Source organism: Rosa rugosa, chromosome 2 (assembly GCF_958449725.1).
Source record: "Rosa rugosa chromosome 2, drRosRugo1.1, whole genome shotgun sequence".
In the NCBI taxonomy this organism is placed as follows: domain Eukaryota; kingdom Viridiplantae; phylum Streptophyta; class Magnoliopsida; order Rosales; family Rosaceae; genus Rosa; species Rosa rugosa.
In genome coordinates, this window is record NC_084821.1 from 46,102,098 (window position 1) to 46,126,244 (window position 24,147).

Genomic DNA, 24,147 nt, shown 5'->3' on the forward strand with positions numbered 1-24,147 from the left:
TTACAAACATGTCACATTAGGATTCCTAAAACTATTAGAACAAGGAAAGAGAGCTAGCTTTTCTATTCCTAACTAGAATAGAACTTACTTTCCAGGTCTAAATCAATAGGAATAACTATTCCTATTCCAAAACCCATTAGGATAATCCTAATCAACTTGGACATATCAACGAGCCAAATTCACAACACCCTTAGCTATAAAGGGAAGTCCTCCCCTTCTTAGAGAGGATGGATCCATGATCCCCACACTTGTATCACTACAAAGGTCACTTGACCTCACTCATAGTAAAATATCTAAGTGGACGTAGCCTTGCCCCAAGTGCAAGGTGAACCACTATACATCCGGTGTCATCTCTCTCTCTCCCCATCATGCTTCTTAGTTACCGTATTCTCACACAGAAACAGCATCAATACAGTGTTCTCAGTGATATATATCCAAATAGGAGTTAATAATTAAAGGCATAATTATCAGAATAACTCCTAAATTTGAGAATAATTGTCATGATCAATTTACATTCCTAACTTGCAATTGCGAAAATTAACACTCTGAACTTGGCAAAAACTTCCGATTTGCACCTCTTTGTCAAATTTAACCTTTTTTTATCCAAATATGAGGACTAATATGGTCATTTTGTATTTATTTCTTTGAATAATAAAATTATGAGGAAATGATCATTTACCCAATTTTAGCTTAAAAATTGCCCACTTGCTCCACTAACAGTTTTTTAACCACATTTACCCAAAACACTCTAAGGGATTATTTCCCTAATACCTAATTAATTCTTTTTTTATTTTTTTTTGGGACTTTTTTGCCCTCTCCTTCTTTCTCACTTAGAGAGAGAAGTCATACTCCACCTTGCTGTGCTCCGGTGACCAGTGGCCGGCCGCGGTCTCCGACGACCGGTGACGGGACTCCGATGACCGGAATCAGGCAACCGATGACCGGAATCCGGCTACCGGACTGGTGACCGGATTCCGGCGTCTGAATTTATTGCCCCCTAATAATACCCAGTAACCATATTATTGCCCCCCAGTAATCATATTATTGCTCCCCAATAACCATATTATTGTCTCCCAATAATCATATTATTGCCTCCATTAATTATATTATTGCCCTCCAGTGAATTGCATAAACTCCCAAAACCAAATGAATACACTACAGTCACTGTAGATACCTCTACTAGCAAGCTAGTTTTGCTACTTCATCAAGCATATGTAACACCCTCTTTGGGACACCCACAAGGCATGGTGAGGCCCAACCGCTACTTGCATCTTGTAGCCCTATGTTCAAGCTACGCCACGGTATCTGGAAGTGGCAAATACGTCGTCGGGAAGCCACCTTTCCGGCCTTGCAAAGTTGCCATCACAACATGGCTTCAAGACTAGAATAGTGGGTTCTTGTCCCACATCTAAGAAAATGTAGGGGAGATGGCTTCCTTCACCTATAAAAGGAATGCCTCCTCCCACAACTCAACACATCCCATTACACACTTTGTAATCCACTTGGGCCGCAAGGCTCAACACACTAGTACAACATTCAAGTGGACGTAGTTTCCCGCTAAGGCGGGAAACGAACCACTATACTTCGCTTGTGTCGTTCTCTCTCTCTCTCTCTTTTTTACTTATCGTTAATTAGATCCTCACGGATCCAAGCATTAACAGTCACAATTGATCAATTTATATGCATATTATTGCCTCGCAATAGACATGTATAACTACTCAATGAAGTTTTTTTTTCATTCTTCTTTCTTCTTTCCTTATATCCTTTTGCCAAATTTACCAAAAAAAAAAAAAAAAACATCCCAGAAACTATCTTGATGACATCAGCCCAACACCAAGCCATATTGGAGAAGAAAACGCATTTCGAACCAAATCTGACACAGCAACTATCCAAGCCATATCGGAAGAAGAGGAACCACAGATCGGAGAAGAAGAGGAACCACCGGTGGCTGAAGAAGACGACGCAGCCACGACCCGATCCGAATCCGGTGAACGAAACGCAGTCGGTCCAACCGAGCAGTCGTTGCCGATGGAGGGTCTGGTCTAAGTCGAATGGCAGATGATTCGCTGCTGTTGGGATGCAATCGCCGGGCTCGGGTCGGTGGTTGAACGCCGGAGAGGGAGTCGTTGGCGTCTGGGCGGTCGAGGTCAGCTTGTACAGGTGAGATCGAGGTCGTCTCTGGCGGCGGTGTGCAGGTGGAGTCGTCGCCGATGCTAGGAGATGATCAGGTGGAGTCTTCGCCGATGGGCTGGAGTCGTCGTTGAGGCCACTGAGATCGCTGGTCGGGCTGGAGTCGTCGTCCTTGTCCATGTCGGCGTCGAGATGGCCGGAGTCAGATGAGCTGATGGAGTCTGGGTCAAATCTAGTGTATAGGTATGGATATGTGTATGGCGGAGAGAGAGAGTCTGATAGGAGGAGGAAAGAGAGAGAGGTGTTTGTAGTTTATTAATTAGATTGGGGGTAAAAATGTCACTTGAGTTTAAACTGGGTAAGTGGGAGTAAAAAACTCTCAGTGGAGTAAGTGGGCAACTTTTAGGTTAAAATTGGGTAAGTGGTCACAACCCCTAAAATTATATGAAAAACAATTCTTTAGATGGAGATTCATGTCATTCCATCTACGTATTTATTTATTTTTATTTTTTTTGCAAAATTATGCCTACATTTTAATATTTCAATAAGAAAAAATATGCGGATGTTCAAGTAAATCCAGAATATGTGTCTGGCCCAAACTCTAGGTTACTTGACCTAGTTGTAATAAAGTTTAGAATTAGAGATATTCTCGGAGATATTCATAGATATCTGATTAATTGTACGATTATCTTTCCTTGTACAACTCTGATTCTATGTCTTGTAATCTTCTATATAAAGAGGCCCTTATTATCAATGAAAGCATGACTCAATTCTCTCCTAATTCAGTTTTCCTTAAACACGTTATCAGCACGAAACCCTAACCCTGAAACAAATAGCCAAACCCTGATTCAAGAAGCTAAAACCTTAAATCCGAATACAAAACCTTGAACCCTTTTCTACCTCCGCCACATAACTTGAAGCCCTCGACCCCAGGAATCCAGAACCGGCCGCAGAACCACCAGTACCGGCCAGAAACCTACCGAACCGGCTACCGGAAGCTCCATACAACCCGCAACAAATATTCCACCGGTTCACCATCTTCCGGACCTCCAATTTCCACAAAATTTTATCACAAAAATCGGTCTAGAAGTTACTAAACCGGCAACCCAAATTTCCTGCAGAAAACCGGCAAAAAAGAGAAGAAGAAGAAGAAGGAAAAAAAAAAAAGGAGGAGGCAGCCCAAGCCGCAGCAGCGCCGCCACGTCAGCGCAGGGGACCCACTGCAACGTCAGCACCGGTCAACGTAGGTTGACCGTTTCCGGTCAATTTTCCGGCGACTTTTCCTGTCAAATTTTCCAACGACCTATTTAGAGGTATTTTTTACTAAAAGTTCCCGTTTTTGAGTTTTTATTTCAATTCCTCTTCTTTTTCTCGGGGACTTGCAAACTCCCTTCTTCTACCCCTCTTTCTTCATCATAGGGGAGACCTAATTAAGCCGAACTGTGGGGGTTTGTGCTCACTCCAAGCTTGGAGCTTGTTGAGATCTCCAAACTTAGAGTTTGTAGAGAATTTATGATCGACCACTTACATCATTATTTCGATCTAATCCAATACCTCTTGGAATTGAATTTCTTGGAAGCGATTACGCTCAGAAATTCCTAATTTCTTGGAAGCGATTATGCTCAGAAATTTTATATGTTTTCGTGGTAGCCTTACGCTCCGAAACTAACCCTAATTTCTTGTTCTCTTTCAGGATGAGTAACCTGAACAAATTGGACTTTGCTCCATTGGGAACAACTGGCTCTGGATATCACAGGTGGGTTCGTGATGTCCGCCAGCATCTTAAGGCCGATGGAATCCTGGATATGATTCTTAAGCCTAGCCAGGACGTGCTAACTGTTGAGCAAACTCACGCTTTGGAAGCAAATAGAGCAGCCTTAGAGGCAAATAAGGCGAAAGCCATCATCCTAATGACTCGTCATATGGATGATTCGTTCCAGTACGAGTGTATGAATGAAGAAGACCCCAGAAGGCTGTGGGTCTCACTCGAAGAAAGATTTGGCAACGTCCGTGACTCCCTGCTTCCTGCCCTAGAAGTGAGATGGCATAGCCTCCGCTTATGTGATTTCAAGTCAGTTCTTGACTACAACTCGGAAGCACTTCGCATTAAATCCTTAATGGAATTCTGTGGTAAAGATATCACAAATGCGATGTTGATTGAGAAGACTCTCTCTACCTTCCTCGTCTCGGCATTGATGGTTGCTAAGAACTATCGAATCGATGTTACTGCAGGACAGATCATAAGGTTTCATGAGCTCATTGGAGCTATGAATGTCGCTGAAAAGCATGACAACATCCTTGTGAAGAACTATAATTTGATATCCGTAGAAACAGAGCTTATTCCGAAATTCAATTATAGTCGCGCCCCTAAGAGAGGGCGCCAAGAGCGAAATCCTAATCTTAGGGATACTTCTGGAATTTCTGGTCCATATAATCGCTCTACTTGGGAAGGTAACCGCCAAAATAGGCGAACAAGGAACCGAAGAGGTCAACGCGGAAAGAGAGAGGGAGGCAACGCCTCTGGCCATGTTGGTGGCGCCACCAACACTAAGAGCCATCTAAATGACGCTTTCAAAGCGCCTCAATCAATGGAGTCTGAGCAAAGAGATGTATGTTCTCGATGTGGAGTATCCGATCATTGGGCACACATTTGTAGAGCTCGTGAAGAAATTATCACCGCCTACAAAGCATATTGTGAAGCAAGAGAAGCTCACTATGTGGAACAAGAAGATCAAGAAGATGATCTAGAGTGAAGGGTTGAAGACTACAAATCTGGTTGGGATCAATAGATCGCCAATTATGTTTAAGTCTTTATTTTTTCAAGAGATGTAATAGGCAATTGCCATATATTTTTGTAGTAAATGCCAATGGCTTAGTCTTTCTTCAAAGAAGGCTCACCCAAAGTAAGTGTGATGTCTAGGAAGGTTCTGAGATTAGTAATACTTAAGTGAGCCTTGCTCCACTGACATCTCTCTACTCACCTGGTCACATTTATTTTGGAATTACCGAAAGAAGTTAGACGACTACCATTGTTTTGCATTAGCTAGCATTTTGGATTAGATTTTGTTTGGTCAAAGAGACAATGCTGTAACTCTGTTGGCTTATGAATAAAATTTTGAGTTCTTTTCATTATGACTCCATTTTGATTATGAGCATATGACTTTGTGACTACGATGGCTGGGCTATCAGTATTAATTCAAGGACATGGAATAGCCCAAGTTCCCTTTGCCAAATGACACCTTGATAACTGTCGCAGAAACTCTCTACGCTCCTAGGGCAAATCGCACCTATGAATAGCCAACGGATTCCATACGAAAACGCATGTAGAGAACGGAAATGTGTTCCTTTGCAATACCTCTAACGATTGCGAACAAAGGCGCATCTTAGAGAAGTTTATGTGTCTCTCTAGTGGACTTTATGTCACTATTCGAGCTATTAAATCCAATAAAGTTATGAGAGAAGATCTCTTGGATTTAGACTTTGTCACGACAGGATAAGTCATCCTGATTATGATATGATGATCCGTCTACTAAAGACTTCACATGGACATCCTTTCTCTCGAGCGAAACGAAGCATGAATCAAAAGTTGATTCCTGGACTAAGTGTGACCGACACTACTACCTAGGGCACCGCCTCCGTTCACCACCAGCCTAGGGCTGGCACAGTCCCTATCCATGATGCCATGGATGGCGTCCATCATGGTGATGGCGCCCCAGGTGATGCTGCAATCACCAACTTGCTTCAAATAGCGTTTCAAACACTCAGGCCCAACCAAAATCCTCATTGGTTGCTTTTAAAGCCTTTCGCTCATTTTACAAAGCCTGTTCCTTAGGAAAATTAGGACTGAGACCATCCTATGCAAAGGATATGAAAATACTCATTCTGTTCTTACATAAAATCCATGGGGATTCTATGGACTGATTCAACCAATTTGAGGACGTTTAAATATCTCATGATGTTGGTTGACACGCAAACACGCTGGTCACGTGTTGTGTCATTGTCCACCTATAAATGATGCCTATACTACACTCCTAGCACATCTCATATGACAACGGGCTCACTCCCTTAATCATCCTATTCCGTCAATTGGACTTGACGATGCTAGAGAGTTTACATCAAAGACTTTCGATGGTTATTGCAATGGGACTGATGTTGGACATCATATTCCCATGAACACACCCAAATGGTCTCACGGAAACGACTACAATGGTAGTCCGGACATTGGTAATGCGCACCAATCTCCCTATATCCGCTTGGGGTGATGCAATATCGCATGTAGCTATGCTGATTAGTTTACGACCCATTGTCACTCAATCTACCTCTGTGTTATAGCTAGTGACTGGGTACAAAACTTATGCATATTTGAGTGTGCCATTTATGTGCCAATTGCGCCGCCATAGCGCACTATGACAGGTCCTTACAGACGAGTGGGCAACTACATTGGATTTGAGACTCCAACAATAGTCCGCCACTTAATGCCCTTGCAAGGCGATCTTCTTACCGCTAGATTTGCGGGTTGTCACTTTGATGAGACAATCTTCCTGTCATTAGGGTTGTCACACAGATGTTTTTAGCAGGAACGACAGGAATTGTCGTGGTCTGTTCCCAATATGTCTCATCTCAATCCCTACTAAAGTGACAAGATCACACATCTGCTGCAAATATGCCTGCAAGGAAGTACGTCCTTACGAGAGGACCTAGCGCCACCCTACAAGGAGGTAGGCATGGCGCCTACGCCAAAGAGAGTGGCACTCTGGCTTTACAGGCCATGGCCCCAGCTAGGATGCGTGGGAGGCCTGTGGGTTCAAAGGATGCTTTGGCACATTCCAATCCTTTGATCATCAAGACTCAAAATCCGTCTCATGAGTATCTTCCGGGTTATGGTTATCGTTGGGGGACGCCTCAACGTCAGAACCTATTCCTGAGAATATAGAGCTCTTTGAAAATTGCACTAGTGTACATGAGACGTGGGATAGAAACTCCATCATAATTGATGATGTAGTTCTGCATTTCATTGCGCATGAGTTTGTTGAGTCCGATGATATCGAACCACGCTCCGTTGATGAATGAATGACAACGTAGAGAAATTTGGCCTAAATGGAAAGATGCGATCTAGGTTAAGTTGAATTCTCTAATAAAGAGGAAGGTTTCTGAGCCAGTGATGCCAACACCTCCTAACATAAAACCTATTGACTAATGGGTATTCGTTAGAAAGCGTGATGAGAAAAAGAGATGGCAATCTCGCCTTATGGCGCAAGGCTTCTCACAAAACGCCCTGGAATCGACTACGATGAGATATATTCTCTCGTAATGGATGTCACTGCACTCCACTACCCTGTCAGTTTGGTAGTTTCCGAATAACTGAACATGCAGCTTACAAATGTGGTCACTACGTATCTCTATAGGGATCTAGATAAAGAATATACATAAAGGTTCATGGTGAACTTCATTTACCCAAGTCAAGTAGCTCTAGACCACGTAGCGCGTTTACAATAAGATCGAAACGCTCACTAAAGTGACTACTTGATTGGGAAGGGATATGCCCGCGCGTTTCCATAACAAGTTTCGGATTCTATCGCGGTTCATGTTGGACATGATCTTCATTGGAAGCCCTTAAAGAGTTAAGGGAAACCGTTGAACACTTGAAATCCGAGTTTGAGATGAAGGATTTTGGGAGAACACAATTATGTCCCGGTTTGGAACTTGAGCATCGTGTTTATAGATGCTTAGGCATTTTGACAAGGTCAAGCCTTCAAGCATCCCCATGATCGTCCGTAGTCTTGATCCTGAAAAGGATCCTCTTCGTCCAAAGGATGATAATGAAGATGCGCTACAGGCATAAGTGCCTTACTTAAGTACAATAGGCGCATTATTGTACTTAGCTCAATGTACAAGACCGGACATCTCATTTGCATTGAACTTGTTAGCTAGTTATAGCTCTGCGCCAACGCGACACCATTGGATTGGTGTAAAAGATATATTTCGATACTAGAGATGCACGACTGATATGGGCTTGCTTTATCCCTACAGAGAGACGATGGATTAGGACCCATCACACACTAGGAACGCCACCAACACTGGCCTGTGTCCACTATCCCCATCCCAAAACGACATGTGTTTTAGAAGGTTTTGCTGATATTGGGTATCTCTCTGACTCATACAAAGGTCATTCCCAAACTGGTTAAGTGTTCACCATGGGTAAAGACCATAATATCTTGGAGGTCTACAAAACAGACCATAGTCGCTATATCTTCGAACAATGCAAAAATTGTTGCTCTTCACAAAGTGGTTCGTGAATGTATATGGATTGGATCCATAGTTCCGCATGTTCAAACAATTGTGGTTTGAAGTCTACCACAGATGAGCCTACGAGTATTTAGGATAATGTTGCTTGTTTTGAACAAATGAAGTAAGGCTACATCAAAAGCGACAACACCAAGGATAATCAGCAACAACAGACTCTCCTCAAGATCAAAGTGAACTAGGTTTGATCTGAGGACAGTGTGGCAGACTTACTCACTAAGTCATTGCCTAAATTCCACTTTCGAGAAACATGTTGGTAGCATCGTTTGCAGAAGTTGTCTGAACTCCCATGACCGTTCTCATCAGGGGGAGATGCATACATCAGGGGGAGATGTCTACATGTTTGGTCTCGAAACGTGAAGGGTGTGTTGTGCTCTTTTTCCCCTTCGACCGAGGTTATTTTTGTCCCACAGGGTTTTTGTTACTCGGTAAGGTTTTTAATGAGGCAACGAGATGAGCACCACATTTGGGCGACACAAGCGGGAGTGTTCAAGTAAATCCAGAATATGTGTCTGGCCCAAACTCTAGGTTACTTGACCTAGTTGTAATAGGGTTTAGAATTAGAGATATTCATAGATATCCGATTAATTGTACGATTATCTTTCCTTGTACAACTCTGATTCTATGTATTGTAATCCTCTATATAAAGAGGCCCCTATTATCAATGAAAACATGACTCAATTCTCTCCTAATTCAGTTTTCCTTAAACAACGGAGAAATAAAAGTCTAGCACTGAACTGAATTGACGAACTACTTTTTTTTTTGGCAGTTATAATATACAACCTTTATAAACCAAATAAACAATCTTTATTTTTATTATTCAAAGAAATAAATATAAAACGATCGGGTCACATTTGGATGGAAAACGTTGAATTAGATAGAAGGGGTGCAAATCGGCAGTTTTAACTAAGTTAAAGGGGTTAATTTTCGCAATTGCAAGTTTAAGGGTGTAAATTTAGGGGATATTTTGACAATTATACCTTAATTAAATTAAATAGCTAATTAGTCACTTATTGTTGTAGAGAAACTGAAATTGAGAGGAATTTGCTATGTATTCTCATTGATAATAGGGGCCTCTTTATATAGAGGATTACAATGCATAGAATCTCAATCGTACAAGGAAAGTAATCGTACATTGAATAGGAATCTAGATTCTTCTAATTTAACCTTATTACCACTAGGTCAAGTAACCTAGAGTTTGGGCCAAACACAAATAGAGATATCCTTAAACACTCCCCCTTGTGTTGTCCAAACGCGGTGCTTCTCTCGTTGTCTCGTTAAAAACCTTGCCGAGTAACAAAAACTCTGTGGGACAAAAATAACCTCGGTCGAAGGGGAAAAAGAGCACAACACACCCTTCACGTTTCGAGACCATACATGTAGACATCTCCCCCTGATGACTACGGTCATGGGAGTTCGGATAACTTCCGTAAACGATGCTACCAACATGTTTCTCGAAAGTGGAATTTAGGCAATGACTTAGTGAGCAAGTCTGCCACACTGTCCTCAGATCGAACCTAGTTCATTTTGATCTTGAGGAGAGTCTGTTGTTGCTGATTAAGCTTGGTGTTATCGCTTTGATGTAGCCTTGGTTCATTTGTTCAAAACAAGCTGCATTATCCTAAATGCTCGTAGGCTCATCTATGGTAGACTTCAAACCACAATTGTTCGAACATGCGTAATTATGGATCCAATCCATATACATTCACGAATCTCTTCGTGAAGAGCAATGATCTCTGCATTGTTTGAAGATATAGCGACTAGGGTCTATTTCTGTAGACCTCCAAGTTATCACGGTCTTTACCCATGGTGAACACTTAACCAGTTTGGGAAGACTTTTGTGTGGGTCAGAGAGATACCCAACATCAGCAAAACCTTCTAAAACACATGTTGTTTTGGGATGGGGATAGAGGACGCAGGCCAGTGTTGGCGGCGTTCCTGGTGTGTGATGGGACTGAATCCATCATCTCTCTGTAGGGATAGAACAAGCCCATATCAATCGTACATCTTAAGTACTGAAAGATATCTTTTACACCAATCCAATGGCGTTGCGTTGGCGCAAAGTTATATCTTAGTTAACAAGCTTACTGCAAATGAGATGTCCGGTCTTGTGCATTTAACTAAGTACAATAATGCGCCTATTGTACTCAAGTAAGGCACTTCTACCTCTAGCACATCTTCGTCATCATCCTTTTGACGAAGAGGATCCTTTTCAGGATCAAGACTACGAACGATCATGGGGGTGCTTGAAGGCTTGACCTTGTCAAAATGCCTAAGCATCTATCAACACGATGCTCAAGTTCCAAACCGAGACATAATCGTGTTCTCCCAAAATCCTTCATCTCAAACTCGGATTTCTAGTGTTTAGCGGTTTCCCTTAACTCTTTAAGGGCTTCCAATGAAGATCATGTCCAACATGAACCGCGATAGAATCCAAAACTTGTTATGGAAACGTGTGGGCATATCCCTTCCCAATCAAGTAGTCACTTTAGTGAGCGTTTCAACCTCTTTGTAAACGCGCTCCGTGGTCTAGAGCCACTTGACTTGGGTAAATGAAGTTCACCATGAACCTTCATGTATATTCCGTATCTAGATCCCCATAGAGATACGTAGTGACCACATTTGTAAGCTGCATGTTCAGTTATTCGGAAACTACCAAACTGACAAGGTAGTGGAGTGCAATGACATCCATTACGAGAGAATATGTCTCATCGTAGTCGATTCCAGGGAGTTTTGTGAGAAGCCTTGCGCCATAAGGCGAGATTGCCATCTCTTTTTCTCATCACGCTTTCTAACGAAGACCCATTAGTCAATAGGTTTTATGTCAGGAGGTGTTGGCATCACTAGCTTAGAAAACCTTCCTCTTCGTTAGAGAATCCATCTTAACCTGGATCGCATCTTTCCATTTGGGCCAAATCTCTCTACGTTGGCATTCATTCATCAACGGAGCGTGGTTCGATATCATCGAACTCAACAAACTCATGCGCAACGAAATGCGTGACTACATCATCAATTATGATGGAGTTTTTATCCCATGTCTCATGTACACTAGTGTAAGTTTCATAGAGCTCTATATTCTCAGGAATAGGGTTCTAACGTTGAGGCGTCCCCCAACGATAACCATAACCCGGAAGATTCTCATGAGACGGATTTTGAGTGTCGATGATCAAAGGGTTGGAATGTGCCAAAGTATCATTCGAACTCACGGGCCTCCCACGCATCCTAGCTGGGGCCATGACCTATAACGCCAGAGTACCACTCTCTTTGGCATTGGCGCCATGCCTACCTCTGTGTAGGGTGGCGCTACGTCCTCTCGTAGGGACTTCCATCCTTGCGGGCGTGTTTGCAGCATATTTGTGTGATCTCGTCACTTTAGTAGGGATCGAGATGAGACATAGTGGGGACAGGCCACGACAATTCCTGTCGTTCCTGCTGAACATCTGTGTTCTTATCTCCCCCTAACGACGGGAAGACTGTCTCATCAAAGTGACATCCGCAAATCTAGCGGTAAGGAGATCGCCATGCAAGGGCATTAAGTGGCGGACGATTGTTGGAGTCTCAAATCCAACTGAGTTGCTCATTCGTCTGTAAGGACCCATTATAGAGCGCTGTGGCGGCGTAATTGGCACATAAGTGGCACACTCAAATATGCGTAAGTACGATATTTGTACCCAGTCACTAGCTGTAACGCAGAGGTAGATTGAGTGGCGGTGGGTCGTAGACGAATTAGCATTGCTGCATGCGATATTGCATCACCCCAATGTCCTGACTACCATCGTCGTCGTTTCCGCGAGACCATTTGGGTGTGTACATGAGAATATGATGTCCAACATCAGTCCCATTGCAATATCCATCAAAAGTCTTCGATGTAAACTCACTAGCATAGTCAAATCCAATTGACTGAATAGGATGATTCGGGGAGTGAGCCCGTTGTCATATGATGTGTGCTAGGAGTGTTTCATAAGCAGCATTACAAGTAGACAATGGCACAACACGTGACCAGCGTGTTTGCATATCAACCAACATCATGAGATATTTAAACATCCGCAAGTTGGTGGAATCAGTCCACAGAATCCCTACGGATTATATGTAAGAACATAATGAGTATTTTCATATCCTTTGCATAGGACGGTCTCAGTCCTAATTTTCCTAAGGAAGTGGCTTCGTAAAATGAGCGAGAGGCCTTAGAAGCAACCAAGGAGAGTTTTGGTTGGGCCTGAGCGTTTGAGATGCATATTAAAGCAAAGTTTGTGACTACATCACCCATCATGGTGTCATGACCATGGGAAGTGGCATCCATGGCGTTATAACCATGGAGATTGACATCCATGGCGTCATGGCCATGGGTAGCGCCATATATGGCGTTGTCACAAGGGACTTGGGCGGCCATGTGGAGCCCCAAGACAGCTGCAGCGCCAGATGCTGCAATTGTTGCGGTCTTGCTAAGTCCAGGAACCAATTTTTGATTCTTGCTTCATTTCGCTCGAGGGTGTCCATGTGAAGTCTTTAGTAGACGGATCATCATATCATGACCAGGGTGACTTATCCTGTCGAGACAAAGCCAATATGTGTTTAAATCCAAGAGATCTTCTCTCATAACTTTATTGGATTTAATAGCTTGAATAGTGACATAGAGTCCACTAGAGAGACACATAAACTTCTCTAAGATGCGCCTTCGTTCGCAATCATTAGAGGCATTGCAAAGGAACTCATTTCTGTTCTCTACATGCGTTTTCGCATGGAATCCGTTGGCTATCCATAGGTGCGAGTTGCCCTAGGAGCGTAGAGAGTTTCTGTGACATTAATCAAGGTGCCATTTGGAAAAGAGAACTTGGACTATTCCATGTCCTTAAATTAATACTGATGGCCCAGCCATCGTAGTCACAAAGTAACATGCTCATGAATCAAAATGGAGTCATAATTAAAAGAACTCAAAATTTTATTCATAAGCCAACGGATTACATCATTGTCTCTTAACCATTAGGAGAATCTAATCCAAATGCTTAGCTAATGCAAAACAATGGTAGTCGTCTAACTTCTTTCGGTAATTCCAACGCAAATGTGACCAGGTGAGTAGGGAGATGTCGGTGGAGCAAAGCTCGCTTAATTACCACTTATCTCAAAACCTTCCTAGACATCACATTTACATTGAGTACGCCTACTTTGAAGAAAGACTAAACCAGAGGCATCTACTACAAAAATAATATGGCAATTGCCTACATCTCTTGGAAAATAAAGACTTAAACAGAATTGGTGATCTATTGATCCCAGCCGGATTTGTAGTCTTTAACCCTTCACTCTAGATCATCTTCTTGATCTTCTTGTTCTACATAGTGAGCTTCTCTTGCTTCACAAATATGCTTTGTAGGCGGTGACAAGTTTTTCACGAGCTCTACAAATGTGTGCCCAATGATCAGACACTCCACATTGAGAACATACATCTCTTTGCTCAAACTCCATTGATTGAGGCGCTTTGAAAGCGTCATTAGGATGGCTCTTAGTGTTGGTGGAGCCACCAACATGGCTAGAGGCGTTGCCTCCCTCTCTCTTTCCACGTTGACCTCTTCGGTTCCGTGTTCGCCTATTTTGGCGATTACCTTCCCAAGTAGAGCGATTATATGGACCAGAAAGTCCAGAAGTATCCCTAATGTTAGGGTTTTGCTCTTGGCGCATTCTCTTAGAGGCACGACTATAATTGGATTCCGGAATATGCTCTATTTCCACTGATCTCGAATTATAGTTCTTCACAAGGATGTTGTCATACTTTTCAGTGACATTCATAGCTCCAATGAGCTCATGAAACCTTGTGATCCGTCCTGCAGTAACATCAATTCGATAGTTCTTAGCAACCATTAATGCAGAAACGGGGAAGGTAGAGAGAGTCTTCTCAATCAACATCGCATTTGTAATCTCTTTACCACAGAATTTCATTAAGGATTTAATGCGAAGTGCTTCCAAGTTGTAGTCAAGAACTGACTTGAAATCATAAGAGCGGAGGCTATGCCATCTCACTTCTAGGTCAGGAAGCAAGGAAGGAGTCACGAACGTTGCCAAATTTTTCTTCGAGTGAGACCCACAGCCTTCTAGGGTCTTCTTCATTCATACACTCGTACTGGAGCGAATCATCCATATGACGAGTCATTAGGATGATGGCTTTCGCCTTATTTGCCTCTAAGGCTGCTCTATTTGCTTCCAAAGCTTGAGCTTGCTCAACAGTTAGCACGTCCTGGCTAGGCTCGAGAATCATATCCAGGATTCCATCGGCCTTGAGATGCTGGCGGACATCACGAACCCACCTGTGATATTCAGAGCCAGTTGTTCCCAATGGAGCAAAGTCCAATTTGTTCAGGTTACTCATCCTGAAAGAGAACAAGAAATTAGGGTTAGTTTCGGAGCGTGAAAGGCTACCACGAAAACATATAAAATTTCTGAGCGTAGTCGCTTCCAAGAAATTAGGAATTTCCGAGCGTAGTCGCTTCCAAGAAATTCGATTCCAAGAAGGGTTGGATTAGATCGAAACAATGATGTGTGTGGTCAATCGTTTTCTTCTCAACAAACCCTTAAGTTTGGAGGACTCTACAAGCTCCAAGCTTGGAGTGCGCACGAACCCCCACAGTTCGGCTTTTGGTCTCCCCTATGAAGAAGAAAGAGGGGTAGAAGAAGGGATGTTGGAAGTCCCCGAGAAAAGAAGAAGAAATTGAAAAACTTCAAAAACGGGAACTTTTAGAAAAGTTTACCTTGAAAAATAGTCGGAAATCTTGACCGGAAAAGTCTTTGAAGATGGCCGGAAAAAGGTCGCCGAGGGTCGCCGGAAAAGTGGCCGGAAACTGGTGGCCGGAGCTAGGCAGGTTGGTGCAGGGCTGCTGCAGGGCTTGTGCGGGGCTGCTGCAGGTGACTTGCAGGGGCTGTACAGAAGCTATGCGGAGGCTATGCAGGGCTCGTGCAGGGGCTGTCGGCAGGTCTCGGCAGGGCTCGGCAGGGGCATGTGCGGGGCTGTCGGCAACAGTCGGCAGAAGCAGGCACACGGGTGCGCAGTACTCGGCAGATGCGCGCGGTGCTTCTCGGCATATGTCGACAGCACTCTGCAGATCTCGGCAGGGCTATCAGCAGGTGCATGCACAGGGGTGCGCAGGGCTCGGCAGCGACTCGGCAGATGCGCAGAGGGTAGGCACAAGGCAGGGGTCGGTCCGAATTTTCCGATGGCTGGTTCAGGGGTTTTCCGGCCGGTTCCGGTGGTTCCGCCGCCGGTTCTGGGCTCCTTGGGAATAGGGCTTCGATATGTGGGGCGGTGGTTGCAGGATTTTGAAGGTTACGAAATTAGGGTTTTCAGGGTTAGGGCTTCGTGCTGATAACGTGTTGTAGAGAAACTGAAATTGAGAGGAATTTGCTGTGTATTCTCATTGATAATAGGGGTCTCTTTATATAGAGGATTACAATGCATAGAATCTCAATCGTACAAGGAAAGTAATCGTACATTGAATAGGAATCTAGATCCTTCTAATTTAACCCTATTACCACTAGGTCAAGTAACTTAGAGTTTGGGCCAAATACAAATAGAGATATCCTTAAACACTTATATATTACTTGATATATGTATACATACCGATTCTCTTAGGGTTTCAATAGGGTTCCATCCGTGCTTTTCGTAGACACTCTGGCTGATATTATTGGTAATGTCATTAAGAGCTTTGAAACATGTTTTCATGTAATTCGGTAGCTCATCATTTGTAGTAGTATCCCATCTACATAAATTTTTCAGTTTGTATTGTGCATGCACATGTATATGCACAAACTAATTAGATTTTAGTGATATTAGGTCATATGTACATGCACATGTATTATGTATATACCTCACAACTGCTGCTGTAAAGAGAACGAGTTCATCTAGTGTTCCACGGACATCAAAAATATCATCTATAATGTAAACAAGAGAGACTGCTTTAGTGAGTTCAATCATTTCCTCTGATAATCGTGGATCAACGAGGCATGCCATCGGCCATATGTACCATTTAATTGGCTGGTCTCTCACAAACTTCAACTCTTTGGTCAAACCTAGTTCTTTCCACCATCTATAAGATGTAGAAAGAAAAATTCAGATCAAGTGAAGAACAATAAGAACCAAATTAAAATTATTTAACATTAGTTTTTTTTTTTTTTTTTTTTAAACCCCACCCCATTCCCACCCTTGATGGAGCTCGAACTCCTGACCTCTTATATATGAGACCAAAGCCTTACCACCCCACCAAACACACACACCCATTTAACATTAGTTCTTTTAACTGAAGTACTACGTTGGTGTACGTACTCACCCAGATACTAGTAGGATTTCATTTTTTATTATGGATTCAACCATGTTGAACTCTAGGTTTGCTAGCTCTTGTAAAGAACAAACCCATTTTTCTTGGCCTTGAAAATTATTCAAAAACTTCTTGGCCATGAATCTTGTCAGGCTCTTGTGATAGGGATGCTCCAAAGTGCGCTCAACAAGTGTTACACGATGATCATTGTGATTGTTAGAGACCCAGGCAGTGAGAAGCTGGCGGCTGAGCTTTCCTGCTTCGTCAAGCATTTCTTCTCCTTGGAAACTCAAGTGAGATGCTTCACATAATTCCACTAATCCCTTTATGTCTTCATGATCACTAGCTATTAGTCCGGATTTGAGCTTCTCATTGTTCTTGATCTTGTTACACGCCTCTGCATCTGTCATCCTCATTAAGTCAGTACATATTATCATCAACTTTCCTTGTTGAATTTGAGTTAAGACAAAGTGGGAAGAACAATATCTACCAGGAGTTACAGGGAAACCTTGTTGTCTCAGTAGTCGAAAACGAAGGGAAGCCTCAAGAAGTTGATGATTGCCATCGTCATCACCATTATAAGCTGATGACCTGTTGTATTGCTTCTCTAAGATTGCATAAATTTCATTTTGGAAGAGATACGCGACGCCGAGGCATTGCATGGCATCAACCATAACCAATTGCTGCAGTTGATCTTCTCCGGCATTTGCGAGTGTTTCCTTCAACTCCCTCAGTTTTTCTTCACGACGGACGTGAAGATCACCCTATATCATGAATAAGTGAAAAACTTGACAGAGCAAGGATGAAATTAACACATAAAAGGAAAAGAAACTATGCATGGCAATTTTCCATCAATGAGCTTTATTAATCAATCACCACTACATACGGTCTCAGATTTTGAGGAAGCAGAGTGAGCTTGAAGAATGGACGCCATTGAGTAATGGTAAGTAAAAATTCAAGTCCAGCTAGAGATAAATAAGCTAGAGTCATGAAAGAGAAACACTAGTTGAGAAATGCTAGCTTTCTTCCCCATGCCATTCCACCTTCCTTTTAGACCATGTGGCTTCCACTAACACTCAAAAGTCAGCTATTTAATGTCTTGAAAAATGAATATATCTGTTGACACCCAAAAATCCAGCTAACAAGCCCAATTCATGCTTTAAGCTCAATTCATATTTCGAGGCGAATTACACCCGCAAACATCACGCCACGCACGTGGACCCAAGCCACATTCACGCACTTGGGGCTTACAAGAATGGGTGTGGTGTGGAAGGTAACGGAATTGCATGAGGCCCGTTATTAGTTTTAGGCTCGTTGATAATTTTGGACTTGGGACCAAAATTCATGCCCAACGGCCTAACTCTTAATACGGGTAAATGAAGAAGAGAGAGAGCCCAAAAGGCCCAAGCCCAAATCTTTTAGGACCAAACAAAACAGTAAATGTAAACATAGGATTCCTGATCCCAATAGCAGCAAAACATAATCCCAGCAACACAGCAGAAATCCTGGGATTGTAATCCCAGCAGCAGATTTCACGGCAGAAAATCTGCCAAGTCTATTCCATACTCTTTTTTAGACAAGACCTGACAGACCAAGAAGCATTACAAAATCCAATACATGCATTTAACCCAAGCCATCTCTTTACCCAGCAGTAGAGACCTTCCACCAAAATCCTTTAGCTGCTGGAACTGCCTATAAATAGCTACTGCTATTAACCAAAGGGATCAGGACGGAGTGTGCTAGCAAGCTCCCTAGCACTCTTCTTCTCTCATGCTTCCTCTCTCCCACATCCATCCATAGTTTTCCATCCTTTCAAACTCACCTTCTATCCAAACCCCCTTATCTCACAAACCTCAACCAGTACACAACACTGCTGGAACCTCTTCTTCTCAAACTCATGCTTTTCTAGCTCCCACACCACACGCATCTTGCCAAGCCTCTTTTGAAATGATCGATTCACTGCCATGCATATATATAGGAACTGCCGGGAAGAACACAACAGCAACCTTCCTAGGATTTTTAATCCTTCGAAGTTTGCTGGGCCTAGTCTTCGCTAACTCAGACAAAGGGGCAAAGTTTTGGGTCCTTACCCATGAATATCCACTGCCGTACAACTCCGATCAAAGTGCCCCCTACATTTTTGGCGACTCCACTGGGGACTAGGCTGTGTTTCCACCTCAGCTTCCTTAACAGCAGCATTTTTCTCCAGAAATTTTCCATGCTCACTTCAACCAGTCATGCTTTATCACTGACAATATGTATCAGATGCAATCAAGGGGAGCTCTCTTGATGAACATGCAAATACTCAATGCCACACAAGCTTGTTGCTTATTGCATTGACTATGAGTCTTTAATCCATGAGTTTCTGTAACAGGAATCATGAAAGCTGTCAAAATCAAATTTATTCACTCATTATTCAAGCTTCAATATTGAGTGAACAAATTAAGAGTCCTATTACTCAATCTATAAAAGCTATCTCACCTTGAGGCTTCAACAAAACCAAACAAGCCACCACAAATAACCTCATCACCAGTTGATGCATTTCTTCTAGATCTGGTAAGGTCTGAACCTTCTGCCTGGAAATTAGGCCATAATTCCAGCAGCTAACCTCTTCCTTGCTGAACATATGTCACGCTGAATCTTGACTACCACTGCTGGGAGCAATATATAAACATTCTGCAAGCATCACAACCATCAGTGCCACAAAACTACCTTACCTTTGTTTAGCCATTTTTCAGGCATTTCGAGCCTATTTACCAGATTTTTCATAAACCTTCCCAACAACATGAAAAAAAATATATATATATCAGTCCTTATTTGTGTCAATACCATCAACTCAGTATACTCAAACTCAAAGTTATCCTTTTTCTTTCAAGCATCATGCAAGAATACTTGGGGGCTTTGCTTAATGAATTTCAAAAACATGCTGTGATTTAACCATGGCTCCCTTCATTTCATAGCAGTGCTCTATGCTTCGAAAAAAAAAATCATGCTCTTATTCCATGGTAGGATGATAATTTTCTTGAAACTATCCATGCTTTTGTTGTCACAACACCGCCAGATACAGTCAAGCAAAACAGCAGCAAAAGGTCAAAGTGATGCAAACAAGCTTAGTAAGAAGAGACTTTTTTTTGTTCTTCACTTTTGAAAAAACCCAGATTCAATTTCATACTTACTTAACCTCTGATTTACATCAGAAAATGATATCAGTGAAAGTAAGTTTTGTTTTTCTCCTCAAAAGGCCAAATCTAGCTATTGAAAATTAAAGAAATCACATTTTTTCCCTCTTCCTCTCATACTCTGACACTACCTCTTTCCTGAAAATATTTATCTTTTTATCTCAAATCATCATGTCCTTACAAGGTTGAACCGTTTACCTGAGGACTAGGCTATGATTCCAGCAGCTAGCTTCCCCCTTGTTGCAACATATATTAAGCTAATCTCTGTTCTTGATCTTTACAATCACTGCTGGGAGCAGTTTATTAACGCCCCTGCAAGCATTACAACCATTAAAGCTACATGCATAACAATCTTACTATTGTTTAGCCACTTCTTGAGCATTTCAAGCCTATTTGAACATACCCTTTCACTGAACCTTACCAGGAAGCATAGAAGATAACCTCTTCATTGTTGATGCTTATACCAGGCAATAATGATATTCTAGATATCTTATACCTATATCAATCTATATGTCTAGCTAACATAAATGTGAAGCTACAATTCTAGAGAGAAATACTCTCACAAAAGCAACATGCATATGTTTTCTAATCTAAAACCCAGACACACAGCAGTGATCATAAGCACAAGCCCCTCACACTTCTCAAGGGATATTCATTGCCAGAGAACATGCAAGCAAAAGTTAAATCTTGTACTTTTAATCAGGCTACTGCACTTGGGGGCTGATGAGTTGGTTTATGTTGATTACCTTAACAGCAGCTCATCCATCCTAAACTTTTTAGCCTCATATTCATGCATCAAGCTGATCCATCTGAAAGCAAAAAATATTCAAATCAGGCAAAATCATTCCCTTTACATACCACAACCAGCATCAAATTACATTGATATCCAAATCTTGACAACACCTCAAGCAAATCCACTCTCCATAATCAATCATACCATACCATTTCTATCTATTGCAAGCGTATTGATTTAAACCAGAATCAATACATCAAGCATAGGCACTCTTATAATCAGGCTTTTACCATATCTATTGCATCACTCAAGAGCACATTTCCAGATCCATACGCCAAACCAACCAGCAACAAGCAAGTTTGAAGAAAAGAAGAACTATTATATTACTGACAGATCTCGTGCATATTCATATCAGGCACACACATGCAAAATTTACAATTTTAATTTGAGAATAAGTCTTTCAAGCATATAGAAGAAGTGAAAAGAAACTTCAAGCACAACATTCACTCTGTTGAAAAAAAAAAAAAAAAATCATGTATGAAGACAGGAGCTCACAAGAAAAATGGGCTAAACATCATGCTACTCAAGCAACGCCTAAAGCAATTTAAGCATTCCAAACTGCTTAGGTGCTTTAATAAAGAGAAAAGTAAAAAATTCACTGCCAGAACCAAGCCAAGACTACATACATTGCTTATTCATGATCAAGTTGTTGCTGAACAATGCAAGTCACCACTCGCCGCCATGCTAAAATGAGCTCAGAAAAACAAGGCTTCATATCCAAGGGATTCAAATGTTCCAAGCTATTTTGTTGCCTTAACAATATGCAAAAAGAAAAGAGAGGGGAGATCCATTCTGTTGCCACTAATAACAAAGCATTCAATGATTCTAGGTATTGCAACATGCTTGATAAGATGCTATAAATTCCATGAAGCATTTTCATATGTCATATATCCACTAAAATACCAAGCCTCAAGCTCTGCCATCAACAAGTAGCAGACCCATTTTGCTGCTGGGAATAAAGCCAACGTTTAAATACATCCATGAAGAAACTGTACTTTTAGCATGCCAATCCTATCTGACCATGGAAGAAAAACAATTCAATTCAAAGAATTTGAGCAAGCAAAGTATTATGCAAACCCAAAGATCAACAAGCACTTATTCAAGATTCAAGCATCCATGCACTACTGATTTCAGACGATCAAAGTCCCTATGATGTTCGAACTATTAAAAGTTCATCTACACAATGCCAAACTCATGCTCATGCCAAGCTCATTGTCAAGCCAAGCGGATCCATGGCCAAGAGTAACAAGTCAATACTTAAAGAAGCTTACGCCAAGCAAAAAATATTCTTAAGCATATAAGCATAGAAACACCAATCATGTCAAGCTTCTCTCTAAGGTCATGCATCCAACAGCGAACTAACAAGCATACAAAGGCAAGTCATTCCAAGCTTGAATCTTGCAAGATCCTATATGCATCGAAAACCAAGTGAGAATGACGCCAAGCCATTACATCCAAGCACATGCTTTCCAACACTAATGCACTCTCATTTGACCATTAAAGAAACTTGAGGAAGTCACAAGCTTATACCATCAAGCACATGCCTACGACGTGCCCAAGCATAATGGTCACTAATTGAATCTATTCAAACCGAAACACGCAAGGCGGACATCATACAAGCTCATGCTCTTACCAAGCCAAATTCCTTACATGACAACAAATTAATCAAGACATGTATACCTGGAGAGTCAAGCAAGACAATGCGAAAAACCAAATTGCCAAACGCTGCTGTAAAAGCAACACGAACCACTGCCATGCCATATAATTCAAATCAATAGTCTTTTCCAAACCATTTTGTGATAATCTTACTTCGTTAAACCAACATGCTAACCTATTTTTAACCTTATCCATACCAAATTTTTTCTAAACAATCTCTTGTTGTTGTGACAACCTCTTATCATGCTAGCTAGACCAAATCTCGATTCTTCTTAAAATGACCAGACCTAGTTTCAATAACCAAAAGCACCTTCCTATCAAGCAACAGATGCTTCTAACCCTTTAAACAACCATCATGCCAAGCTAATACCTAGAACACCTCATGCATATGTCAATCGGATCATAACCAAGATAGCCATGCCAAGCATACAAACTTCTCTCTTTCAAACGAGTGCGTCCACCAAGTAACCATCTGCTAGCTCAAGCCATCAAAAGCTCATGCCTAGAATATGCCCAAGCATGACTATCTCAATCGAAACAAAAGCCAAGCCAAGCAAAGATATTTTTTGTTTTACAATATCAAAGCTAATCAAGCAAGACCAAGCCATGCAAACCAAAGCAAATCCAAGCCAAGCAAATTACTGATGTAAGTATCAGTAACATGTTCAGGCCAAGCTAAGAAACTAAAATTTAAATATACCAAGCCAAGCAATGCCATGCTATATCATTCATTTTCACGACTATAGCAGTAAAATAGAAAAGGCTCACAAACTGCTTGCAAAAAAGGGCTCACAAAGGCAGGTTACATCACAATCCTAGCAATAAAGCAAAGTATGTGATAGCTGCAACAATTAAAACACAGCAAAACATGCCATGCAAATTCATGCTATATCACTGTTGGATTCAATCATTGACAAGCAATATCCATATTCATATATTGTCAATCAATCATTGTGATTATTGAGCAAATTCAAATCCCTGCAGCAAGCCGAAAGAGTTCACCACCAGGAACCGACGTTTCAATTGCATTCGAGAATACAACTTTAAACATCAAACGCAAGCATATCTCATGAGAAGATTCTTGTATTGATACTCACCTGGATATCATGAAGAACCACAATGCAGCGATTTAGCCCAGTATACTAATTCCCAGCAGCCAATTAAAGCAACGACAAAGCTAGCACCGCTGCAATGAAGTCAAGGTTGTGTGTAGTCAGTGCATTACCACAGCTACCATAAACTATACAAATTCACAAGGAACATGCTCAAAATAAGTAAGCAAGCCAAAGCCAAGCCACAAAGAAATCCTATACAAATGAAAATTCTACAAGAAAGCATTTATCGATCTAGAAGATAACACCAAGCAAGATGCAGTAAAAAGAATGTATATGACTCAGATATGCTAGTCAGGCACATGATCATGCAAATCTGTGACAATGAAGGAAAAGCAAGCTAAGCAATTCAAGCAAAAAAAAAAAAAAATCCAGTTACCGTGATCAAGTTAAAACTCACTTCATTGTTGTGTTCAAAGCTTCCACTGCTTACTGACATCTAGTTTGTCATCGGAATTGATACTCTCATATCCTGTGTCATTGGCCTCTACCACTCCACTGATGAAACAAAAGCTGCCGTAATCAATTTTATCAAGTCAGAGTTCAAGCACAGAGTATCCCATTTCAACAAAAAAAAAATGTGGAGAAGTCATAAACGCAAGCATTTACGATCCAGCAAGCATTATACAAACTTTCACATGCTATGATTTCAACATCAGGCATACTCTTAACTCAAG

General features: G+C 41.7%; 1 protein-coding gene and 1 long non-coding RNA gene across 2 annotated transcripts in view; both read right to left on the bottom strand.

Annotated features, from left to right (window-relative positions):
* Nucleotides 1-17,664, bottom strand: part of LOC133730859 ((3S,6E)-nerolidol synthase 1-like) — a 29,420-nt gene extending 11,756 nt beyond the window's left edge. Inside the window, exons 1-5 of the mRNA XM_062158370.1 lie at nt 17,617-17,664; nt 17,221-17,494; nt 16,743-17,133; nt 16,284-16,502; nt 16,037-16,175 (exon numbers count right to left, since the gene is read on the bottom strand). Coding sequence (XP_062014354.1) covers nt 16,037-16,175; nt 16,284-16,502; nt 16,743-17,133; nt 17,221-17,494; nt 17,617-17,664 — 1,071 coding nt within the window. The remainder of the gene's footprint in view (nt 1-16,036; nt 16,176-16,283; nt 16,503-16,742; nt 17,134-17,220; nt 17,495-17,616) is intronic.
* A 2,442-nt stretch (nt 17,665-20,106) lies between these two features.
* Nucleotides 20,107-23,985, bottom strand: LOC133731520 (uncharacterized). Its single transcript, XR_009856700.1, has 4 exons — nt 23,871-23,985; nt 23,456-23,544; nt 20,656-20,718; nt 20,107-20,221 (listed from the first exon to the last, which is right to left on the bottom strand). It is a non-coding gene; the product is annotated as an uncharacterized LOC133731520 (long non-coding RNA).
* Between the last annotated feature and the right edge of the window lie 162 nt (nt 23,986-24,147).